At 41.7% G+C, this 11969-nt stretch overlaps 1 protein-coding gene across 1 annotated transcript; it reads right to left on the bottom strand.

The window, feature by feature from the left end:
• Positions 1-2545: 2545 nt before the first annotated feature.
• Positions 2546-5150, bottom strand: LOC111969575 (cytochrome b5-like). The gene is made up of 5 exons (XM_023995751.2): positions 4861-5150; positions 3188-3316; positions 3012-3038; positions 2865-2899; positions 2546-2733 (listed from the first exon to the last, which is right to left on the bottom strand). Exons 1-5 carry the CDS (start codon positions 5053-5055, stop codon positions 2643-2645), a joined length of 477 nt encoding a protein of 158 aa, XP_023851519.1. The 5' UTR covers positions 5056-5150; the 3' UTR covers positions 2546-2642.
• Positions 5151-11969: the final 6819 nt, after the last annotated feature.

Genomic DNA, 11969 nt, shown 5'->3' with positions numbered 1-11969 from the left:
CTGCACAGGAGGCTGCTGAGGGCAGAACAGCTCATAATGTCCAGAACGGCACAAATAGAATGGCATCAAACACATGGAACTCATGTGTTTGATGTATTTGATACCATTACACTTATTCTGCTCAAGCCATTACCACGAGCCTGTTCTCCCCAATTAAGGTGCCACCAACCTCCTGTGCTGGCTCAACTTCAGAGCTCACATCTGCTGACTCCATTTTGAGATCAAGGTTCTCAAGACAGCATGAAGGCCTATAAGTAAGACTACTTGGTTTGTAATCTGGAGATGTAGGTATGTACACCTCGAACAAAGGTATATACTCAGGAGACAAATCTCTGATCTTAACAGTGCCATTCTAACACTTTCACACCATTGCACTTCTTCCAGCTGTCTAATGTCCTACCCAGATTCCCGACAATCTACTTCTGTGCAGGACAAGATTATATAGGCAGGAACTACATAAATGCTGTATACTGAAAGTGATGATTCAACTGCAGAACTTGTTAACATTCCCCAACCATAGCTATTAAATGGAATAAAAAAAATATAGCTTTCAAAATAATTTGAGATTAAATGTAAGATTTTTTATAGGAAATGGCAGTCAATGACAGTAGTTGAGGTTACATAGTGGATATCTGAATGAACTTATCCGTCAGTAAAAAATATTTCCTTACAGTATTTATGAGTACACCTCACAAAAGTACAAGAACAATGAAAAGTATATCATAAAAGCATGAAGCTTATAAAATAGAAACATGTCACTCATTATTAAAATGATAGCACGATTCAGCCTTCTACTTTGCATGACAAGGGCAATGTCAGACTCGACGGGAATGATCATTTCAAATGGGACTGGTCTTTGAAGTATAATGAATTTGAAAGTGTCCAAATGGAATATGTACAAATCAGTATTATAAAGTCTTGGGCAGATTGTTTTCAGGTGCTTCACAAGTAGTGAAAAGCAACATTTATATGAAACATACAATAACTGAAATATATTGACGTACCAATTAAAATTGGTAGTGCAATCGAATATCCACGTGCTTTCTAGTACTGCCAATTATCCACAATTCCCACAGAACCAAATTTACACTTAATGGCACAGTGACGAACACTATAATAAATGAACAGCTAACACAATACGAATGTGAAAGTGTTTTATGCCTTCAAGAGTACAACAATTTTAGTCCAATCATTAGAATTCAACTCACATATGGCAGCATTTTTTAATTGCTAAAGGATGTGCATAGGAAGAGACAAACATATATCCTACAGTGTGTGATGCAATAGAATTAATCCAAATGAATCCAGGTTATAATACATATAAAACACACCAATTCACATACTTAATGTTTTTTATAGCATAATATCACCAAATAAATGCTTAGTGTAAAACTAGAAAAGGGGAGTTGGGGATAAGTACATTTCACTTTAAATAATCAATACATCAAGAGAAAATACTGTACATGGCTTGCAGCCTTTGTAATGCAAAATGTAGATTGAGAGAATGAGGCCTACCTGAAATCAGGCGATGCATGCAACGCAATGAATAGCTGAACATAAATGAAGTACTTAATGAGGCATATTGTGCAATCAAGTCATTGGTTCAAATCAATGATTTAAGTTTGAAATGACAATGTACTCTAAAGCAAACATACATTAGAATGCTTTGTTGCTAGCTTTTCCTATGTTATTCAGTCACCAGAAATTAAATACTGGGCAGCAGTCTGAGGAGAATCAAGACTCTGCAACTCAACTAAAAGACATGCTGTTTTCTTAGTGAAATCTGAATAACATTATTTCTTATAGATATGACCCCATAACCTGTGTTGCTATGCTCTACTACACAAATATATTTCTACTTCCTAATCCTACAGTCAAACAGATGTGGGGTTAGCCACAAAACATGTCTGAACAAATTGAGAGAAATACAGAAAGCTCCAAAAGTATTGGGACAGTGAACACCCCCCCATCACAACCTTGATGTAGTCATTGCGTGCTATGAATATGGGACCAACTACTTAATACACAAATCAAATCAATTTGTCCCATTATCTTTGGTCCCCTAAAATGGGGGGGACTTTGAAAAAAAAAAAGGTGCTGTAATGTCTGAACGGTTCACCTGATATGGATGCAAATACCCTGACAGTATGCACCTTACCCACATAGTCATTGTATCATTTAAAAATCTAAAGTGCTGGAGTACAGAGCCAAAAAATATATAATCACTGTCCTAATACCTTGAGCTCACTGTAAAAGTCCCACAAAGCAGATAGCGACAGTTTGCAGATATACATTAGTTTAGATCACTTGCATATGAATAAGTAACTTAAGACACCACACAAGTATTACAAAAGGCAGCGTGAGTAAACAATATGAATAGATTAGAAACCAATTTATAGAGACTGAGGGCAGAAAGTTTCCAGATGCATTTCACCCCAAAGCCTGTTGGATGAGGTGTAGAAAAGAAAGCAGAGGGGCAAGGGGATTGTTTTGTCCTTTCCCTCAAGGTGAGGGCACTGAGTTGAGTGGGACGTGGGGGCGCACCTCTGAAAAGTTGTTCAATGGAAGGGGGGGGTTTGGTCACACATGTCAAGGCCTCCAGACAAAGAATGAGAAGAGACGACAGCGTCAGGGCTCAGGGCTCAGGAAGACTTGCGCTCCTGCATGTAGTATCGATACATGATACCCACAACAACTGCAACTATGGCAGGTATCAACCATGTTGTCCACGAGCTAGAGAAAGATGGAAAAAGCACTTAAACATTCAGCCAGGGAACAAAAACAGCTCAGTGAAGAATGATTAGGAGACAGAATAGTTAGTCAATGCAAATGGAATAATCAAATTCTTATCGCTTATGACTGACCTGGAGCCATCTCCTGAAGTTGTAATGAATTCTTCCTGTGGGAGAATTTTTGTTGTTGTTAAAACAAAATTCAAGAGTTAGCATTAGCAAAATAGGTGTTACATTATTATAAAACATTTTTACAGAACATTTACTTGAATACTTTACCTTTGTGCCTTCCTTCTTCCGGTCATCCTAAAAGACAATGTGAAATAATAATTTACAATCCAAATAATGCCCTGATTTTTTTGTTCCATCATTAATTGAAAACTGTTTCAAAGACACTTGTGAACAAATGAATTTGCAATGACTGAGAGTTTAACAGTCAACAGCAACCTCTGTACCATCTTGAGCTCCCCAATGTAGTACTTGATGAGCATCTCCCTGGCATCTGTAGAGTGACCAACATCCTCAAAGTTCACTGTGGCATCTGCACCTGCCTGCACCATCAAAACATCCTCTCCTCCTGGATGCTGGAAACACAGAAACAAGTAGACTTAGTTTCATCATGATCTGTCACTATCGACAGTTGGAATGTAATCACAGACTACACAATCGTAGCATGATGTCCTACATGACATGGATGGCTGGCTTATGTCGACCTAAATGTCAATATGATATGTGTTAAATAAAGCTCTGAAATCTTAATTCTCTGATATCCTCAAATGATTACGTATTGACATATTGGGATAGATTGCGTCATCATGTTTAAAGCTCCCATTTACTTTTGTTGGCAGGCTTACTCTTTGAAGCTAAACAAATCTTAGTGTGGCTTTAATTCAAATACAGCTGTGACAATGTAAAACATGAAAGATGTCATGCCAACCCAAAATCCAGAAGCTGTTTTGCTAACATCCCACTCCTTATACTCTGCCACTGTCAAATTGTTCAGCACGACATGGAGTGGAATGATAACTAAACAGACTGGTACACCATAATGCTGTGCCATTTGCATTGTATTTGGACTTCTCCCATTATACCTTTAACGTCACATGGTGAGTTGCGCAACTGAACTCTTGTAACCGCCCTAGCTAGTTTTGCAACCTTTGCCAAGTGGACTGAAGTCCCACTGTGGTAGTTATAGCTACAGTAAGAGGACCAGGCAAGGATGAACTACCTAGCGAACAATTAGGAGTGGTCGTGACAAAATATTACACAATTATTTTGGCGAATTAAGTTAACCAGTAAATTACCTCAAACCTAGCAAACTAGTTAAGCGTTAACTACCTAACGTTGCATTATGGAACGTATCCATCTCCAGGCGCAACATTACACCATCTGCTAATATTATTGGGAATATGTAGGTAGACAAAGATAGCATACTCAGTTGAAAGTTAGCCACATTAACTAGATAGTTAAACAGGCAAAACACACTAGCCAAAATAGCAAATACTATCGCTAGCAAGCTGCCTTCCTCAGCCTGTGTTGACTGAGCGTTGTATAACTAACGTTAAGCTATGGTAGCTAGTTAGACCCACACAGGCGCATTGTTACTTTGCTAATTAGTTGGTTATCTAGCTAGACGTTTAGGTTGGCTTTGGATACGAAATTAATTTGAAACCAGGCAACGGACAGAAGAGACCGAGATTTTAGCTAACTTACCTAGTAGTTAACGTTAGCTAGTAGGCGCGGTAGAGATACTCTTAATGATCGGCTATGAAAAGCCAACTAACATTTACTCCTGAGGTGCTGACTTGTTGCACCCTCGACAACTACTGATTATTATTATTTGACCATGCTGGTCATTTATGAACATCTTGGCCATGTTCTGTTATAATCTCCACCCGGCACAGCCAGAAGAGGACTGGCCACCCCTCAGCCTGGTTCCTCTCTAGGTTTCATCCTAGGTATTGGCCTTTCTATGGAGTTTTTCCTAGCCACCGTGCTTCTACAACTGCATTGCTTGCTGTTTGGGGTTTTAGGCTGGGTTTCTGTACAGCACTTTGAGATATCAACTGATGTACGAAGGGCTATATAAATAAATTTGATTTGAGTAACAGTGGTATTTTGAGTTTACCTCTTCCAAGAAACTGGTGATGTTATACACTTTATCGTGGATGATAAGCCATGCGTCCGTCTTCATATTATGAGTTTTTACTTCTTCCAAGGTGTAGTATTTCACATCGCTGTCTGCTGTCTCTTCTGTGTGAGTCACGTCCATGTTATCAGCACCATTTGTGTTGATCATGTTATCGTTAATTCCCTCTCCCATTCTGTCTAGTTTAACACGCTAAGTCCCTTAGCTATACACTTTTATTATCCAACGTTAATTCGTTTGCTGTAGGCTCGTGTATCCAAATGCCTGTGTTTCGTTGGAAAATACACAGCAAGCCACGGTTTCCCCTTTTCAACCGGCATATGGAAAGGAAAGGACCAATGATTTCATTCCGGTGTCACCTTCCAATGAACGTATATTACATTTTAGACAAGTAACCAATGAAAGGCAACATTGTAGAATTGTAACCAATCACAGGTGACCTTTGGATGATCACGAGACCTCGTCAATTAGCACGTCAAATCAAATCAAATTGTATTTGTCACATGCGCCGAATACAACAGGTGTAGGTAGACCTTACAGTGAAACGCTTACTTACAAGCCCTTAACCAACATTGCAGTATTGTATGGAAATTCCCCCCCAAAAGTATGAGATAAGAATAACAAATAATTAAATAGCAGCAGTAAAATAATAATAGCGGTGCTATATACAGGGGGTACCAGTGTCGAGGTAATTGAGGGAATATGTACATGTAGGTAGAGTTATTAAAGTGACTATGCATAGATCATAACAGAGAGMAGTAGCYGCMYGAYGGGGGGGGGGGGGGGGCAATGCAAATAGTCTGGGTAGCCCTTAATTACATGTTCAGGAGTCTTATGGCTTGGGGGTAGAAGATGTTTAGAAGCCTCTTGGACCTGGACTTGGCGCTCCGGTACCGCTTGCCGTGCGGTAGCAGAGAGAACAGTCTATGACTAGGGTGGCTGGAGTCTTTGACAATTTTTAGGGCCTTCCTCTGACACCGCCTGATATAGAGGTCCTGGATGGCAGGAAGCTTGGCCCCAGTGATGTACTGGGCCGTACGCCCTACCCTCTGTAGTGCCTTGCGGTCGGAGGCCGAGCAGTTGCCATACCAGGCAGTGATGCAACCTGACATGATGCTCTTGATGGTGCAGCTGTAAAACTTTTTGAGGACCCATGCCAAATCTTTTCAGTCTCCTGACGGGGAATAGGTTTTGTCGTGCCCTCTTCATAACTGTCTTGGTGTGCTTGGACCTTGTTAGTTTGTTGGTGATGTGGACACCAAGGAATTTGAAGCTCTCAACCTGCTCCACTACAGCCCTGTCGATGAGAATGGGGGCGTGCTTGGCCCTCCTCTTCCTGTAGTCTACAATCATCTCTTTTGTCTTTACTACGTTGAGGGAGAGGTTGTTATCCTGGCACCACACTGCCAGGTCTCTGAACTCCTCCCTATAGGCTGTCTCATCGTTGTCGGTGATCAAGCCTACCACTGTTGTGTCATCTGCAAACATAATGATGGTGTTAGAGTCGTGTTTGGCCATGCAGTCATGAGTGAACAGGGAGTACAAGAGGGGACTGAGCACACACCCTGAGGGGCCCTCGTGTTGAGGATCAGCGTGGCAGATGTGTTGTTACCTACCCTTATGACCTGGAGGCGGCCCGTCAGGCAGTCCAGGATTCAGTTGCAGAGGGAGGTGTTTAGTCCAAGGGTACTTAGCTTAGTGATGAGCTTTGAGGGCACTATGGTGTTGAACGCTGAGCTGTAGTCAATGAACAGCATTCTCACATAGGTGTTCCTTTTGTCTAGGTGGGAAAGGGCAGTGTGGAGTGCTATAGAGATTGCGTCATCTGTGGATCTGTTGGGGTGGTATGCAATTTGGAGTGGGTCTTGGGTTTCTGGGATAATGGTTTTGATGTGAGCCATGACCAGCCTTTCAAAGTACTTCATGGCTACAGATGTGAGTGCTATGGGTCAGTAGTCATTTAGGCAGGTTACCCTGGTGTTCTTGGGCAAAGGGACTATGGTGGTCTGCTTGAAACATGTTGGTATTACAGACTCAGTCAGGGACAGGTTGAAAATGTCAGTGAAGACACTTGCCAGTTGGTCAGCGCATGCTTGGAGTACACGTCCTAGTGATCCGTCTGGCCCCTGCGGCCTTGTAAATGTTGACCTGTTTAAATGTCTTACTCACATCGTCTACAGAGAGCGTGATCACACAGTCGTCCGGAACAGCTGGTGCTCTCATGCATGCTTCAGTGTTACTTGCCTCGAAGCGAGCATAGAAGTAATTTAGCTCGTCTGCTAGGCTCGTGTCACTGGGCAGCTCACGGCTGTGCTTCCCTTTGTAGTCTGTAATAGTTTGCAAGCCCTGCCACATCTGATGAGCGTCGGAGCCGGTGTAGTATGATTCAATCTTAGTCCTGTATTGACGCTTTGCCTGTTTGATGGTTCATCGGAGGGCATAGCAGGATTTCTTATAAGCATCCAGGTTAGAGTCTCGCTCCTTGAAAGCGGCAGCTCTACCCTTTAGCTCAGTAAGGATGTTGCCCGTAATCCATGGCTTCTGGTTGAGGTATGTATGTACGGTCACTGTGGGAACGATGTAATCAATGCACTTATTGATGAAGCCAGTGACTGATGTGGTGTACTCCTCAATGCCATCGGAAGAATCCTGGAACATATTCCAGTCTGTGCTAGCAAAACAATCCTGTAGCTTAGCATCTGCGTCATCTGACCACTTCCGTATTGAGCAAGTCACTTGTACTTCCTGCTTTAGTTTTAGCTTGTAAGCAGGAGTCAGGAGGATAGAGTTATGGTCAGATTTGCCAAATGGAGGTCGAGGGAAAGCTTTGTATGCGTCTCTGTGTGTGGAGTAAAGGTGGTCTAGAGATTTTTTCCCTCTGGTTGCACATGTAACATGCTGGTAGAAATGAGGTAAAACGGATTTAAGTTTCCCTGCATTAAAGTCCCCAGCCACTACGAGCGCCGCCTCTGGATGAGACTTTTCTTGTTTGCTTATGGCTTTATACAGCTCGTTGAGTTCGGTCTTAGTGCCAGTGTGGTGGTAAATAGACAGCTACGAAAAATATAGATAAAAACTCTCTTGGTAAATAGTGTGGTCCACAGCTTATCATGGAGATACTCTACCTCAGGCAAGCAAAATCTTGAGACTTCCTCTTAATATTGGATTTCGTGCACTAGCTGTTATTTACAAATAGTCACAGACCGCCACCCCTTGTTTTACCAGAGGCAGCTGTTCTGTCTTGCCGATGAATGGAAAACCCAGCCAGCTGTATGTTATCCATGTTGTCGTTCAGCCACGACTTGGTGAAACATAAGATATTACATTTTTTAATGTCCCATTGGTGGGATAGTTTTGATCGGAGCACATCCAGTGATTGCACATTGGTTAATAGGACTGATGGTAGAGGCAGATTACCCACTCGGATTACCCACTCTGTCTATTCTTCATGCGAATGACGGGGATTTGGGCCTTGTCCTGTGTCTGAAGTAAATCCTTCGCGTCCTGATATCCAGAAGCTCTTTTGGGTCATAAGAGACGGTGGGAGAAACATTATGTACAAAATAAGTTACAAATAACGTGAAAACACACACACAATAGCACGCAGATGAACTTCCCTGAGACGGTTTCTGACAGTTTGTGCAGAAATTCTGTGCAAACCCACAGTTTCATCAGCTGTCCGGATGGCTGGTCTCAGACGACCCCGCAGGTGAGGAAGCCAGATGTGGAGGTCCTGGGCTGGCGTGGTTACACGTGGTCTGCGGTTGTGAGGCCGTTTGGACGTACTGCCAATTCTCTAAAATGAAGTTGGAGGCCGCTTATGGTAGAGAAATTAATATTAAATTATCTGTCAACCGCTCAGGTGGACATTCCTGTAGTCAGCATGCCAATTGCACGCTCCCTCAAAACTTGAGACATCTGGGACATTGTGTTGTATGACAAAACTGCACATTTTAGTGACCTTTTATAGTCCCCAGCGCAAGGTGCACCTGTGTAATGATCATGTTGTTTAATCAGCTTCTTGATATGCCACACCTGTCAGGTGGATGGATTATCTTGGCAAAGGAGAAATGGTCACTAACAAGGATGTAAACAAATGTGTGTCCAAAATTTGAGAGAAATAAGCTTTTTGTGCTTATGTAAAATGTATGGGATCTTTTATTTCAGCTCATGAAACATTTGTTATTTTTATTTAACTAGGCAAGTCAGTTAAGAACACATTCTTATCTACAATGACGGCCTATAACACCAACACTTTACATGTGTTTATATTTTTGTTCAGTGTAGTATGTTTGTCTGCATCCAGTGATAAGGAGGCAGTGGGAGGCTACATGTACAACATTGACATGCTGGTTAAGGGGGGCACTGACAGGAGTGTAGCAGAGAGTTTTTATCAGGCCTGCCTGATAACATACATACAGATGTCATGCATTACTGTCATCTCATCACCAATATAGACAACCCCAAGCAAACATTGCTCTGAGTTTGAACTAATAACAGCTGATAATGTAGTAACCTGAATAGGAATTCATAAAACGTCAAGTAATTTTCAAAAAAACACAAAATACTTCCACTTACATCATGCATTTCATCCTATAAATATATTGTAACAATACGAGCCACGTTACAATTCCCACCTAGTTGGTTACCTATTTGCACGATGCGTAAAATGTTTGCCTTTCATGCCAGTGACCCAGGTTTGCTTCCCTACCCCCACCGTTTGCTACAATGCTACAAAACAAAACAAAAATGGTGATCTTCACATGCTCCACAAGATGGCAGTAAGTTAATACCCTTTGGCACCTGTGTCTAAACTAAAGACCAAACACCTTGAACTTTTGGATTTATTTTGCTTTGTTCACAGAGGTCCCTCTTGGGTCATCATTGTACTATTCAATATACGTACAGATGTAGGATCTTCATTTTAGCCAGTTTGCCACAGCAACAGGAAATGTGAATTATTATGTGGATTTCAATTAATTGCATTTTTTTGTAGAGGTTGATACATTTTTAATTAGAGCAAATCAAGTCTGACATTTTAAAGTGGGAATTACAAACTTTGAATACACCACAAGTTTGCATTTCCTGCTGTGGAAAATTCTCAGCAACAAAAGAGTGATCAAATTAAGATCCTACACACGTAGGGAATGATATGAAGAAATGTGTAAGAATGGCAGTGCCAAACCATACATTCAGAATATCCACCAATAACAAAACAGGTGTCACCTGTTATAAAACAGGTGTCATCAACCTCTTATATGAAAGATCTCCCCTGAAAATATCTACTCTAATGTTGAGTAAAATTAAGCCTCCCATAAACTGGAGGACATTCTTTCAATCCTTCAAATGCACTTATTTCAAAATAACACGTTCACTGAATCTCCAGCAGGCTGTTTGCATCTACAACCGGGGAATATCTTTGGGTCTGAGTTATCTCTCGAGCTGTAGCCACATCCCAGGGGCCCCGTGTTAGACACCTCGATAACAGAAGGAACATTGGTGGGAGTGGAGCGACAGCAGAGTGAGCAACATTTGAAGTCAGTCAGCAGCGGAACAGTGTGTAATTAATACCCCTGTCTTGTCCTTGCCCTCACAGACTAATTGCTCTCACTAGGGGGAAACAAGGCATCCCGGTGTCACCAAAGGCCACACTCTCTGTGACATAATCTGTGCAATTAGGCCTGCCCTCAAGGCAGGTAGATACTGGTCTAGAAGCTGACTGGCTGCAAGCAGAATCATGATAAGACGTTTCATATTCTTGTAGAGTTCCTGCTCCCCCTGAGATTTGTGTATGGAAGACCGCACTTCATCTGACTTATCTTTCCATCAAGTATATTTTCATAGCTTAAAAATGACCCTGTGTTATGACATAAATTCAGTCCACCCTAGTCAACCACCACCTTTTTACTAAATTCAACAAACTAGTTAAAGTACTGTGAGAATGATGATATGAACCTTTGACATCTGGCATTTCCACTGTGATCTTCACGTTGGTGAGCAGAGTACAGCTGAGACCTGTGATATCTGTGTAATGTGACTTCTGTTGGCAGGATTTTATTCTTAGTGACCCTATTGTATGAGCAACAGCACCACAGATCAATTGTATGAAGCTAGGATTTTGCTGCTCATATTCAGAGGGGTCGCAGGGCACAGACCACGTTCTCCTTATTTTCAGCCTGTCACAGACAGGTCAGAAAACTCCATTCTACACACATGCAGTCTCAGTCATGGTGCACTTATTTCTAAATAACACATTCACCTAATCTCCAGCAGATAGGTTGTTTAATATCATGTTGAACCAAGGACAGTTGTTCATGTAACTCCCATGAATTGCTATTGAGACTGAAAGTAATGGGTTAAGTAAGCCCGATTTAGAAAAGCATTTGTGTGACAACTCAAGTAGCTACAAATTAATTAACTATATTACTTCCACCTTTACATAACTTTTAGGAGAGCTGTTGTCTCAATTAGCTATCTCAATTCATTCATTTTCACATCCAATACCTAATGACTTTGGGGGAGGAGGGTGGCACATAAACACAGAAAGTAACGTGGTCACAGGCCACCCACTCATATTCATTGTTCTCTTAAACAGTCATTCCATGGCACAATACAAAGACACACTGAATAATGCCTTCCTTCCTCCAGGCACTTCCCTGATGAGGAGCGGGTGGTTAACGAAATAAAAGCTTTGCCGCCTACAGTCCCAACAAGAGCACTCATGGAGAGTGTGCCCATGCCCGGCAAACCAGAGATGGCACAGATCAACAGTCACTGATTCATCAATCATAATCAGGTGTGGCACAAACATAAAACATGATGACCACTCCACAGAATGTGACAAGTAGACAAAGAGAAACGATGACAAAAGAGCAGGTGGACATGGACATAACTCCAGCTACATGGAGTTTACCTGTTAACTGGAAGGCTGGATACCAGATTAGGCATTTTTCTGTGCATAAATCTATACATTATTGTCTGAGTTTTATTTCAGTTCTTACAACTGACTGTCACCATAAAGGTGTTGAGAGAGAGCCATATGATCACGTCACACATTGTGGATCCTACTGTATATATCGGTAGGCCAA

The sequence above is a fragment of the Salvelinus sp. IW2-2015 genome, linkage group LG10 (assembly GCF_002910315.2).
Source record: "Salvelinus sp. IW2-2015 linkage group LG10, ASM291031v2, whole genome shotgun sequence".
Classification (NCBI taxonomy): domain Eukaryota; kingdom Metazoa; phylum Chordata; class Actinopteri; order Salmoniformes; family Salmonidae; genus Salvelinus; species Salvelinus sp. IW2-2015.
Note: the sequence above shows the minus strand (reverse complement) of the source record. Positions and strands in the feature narration are given on the sequence as shown.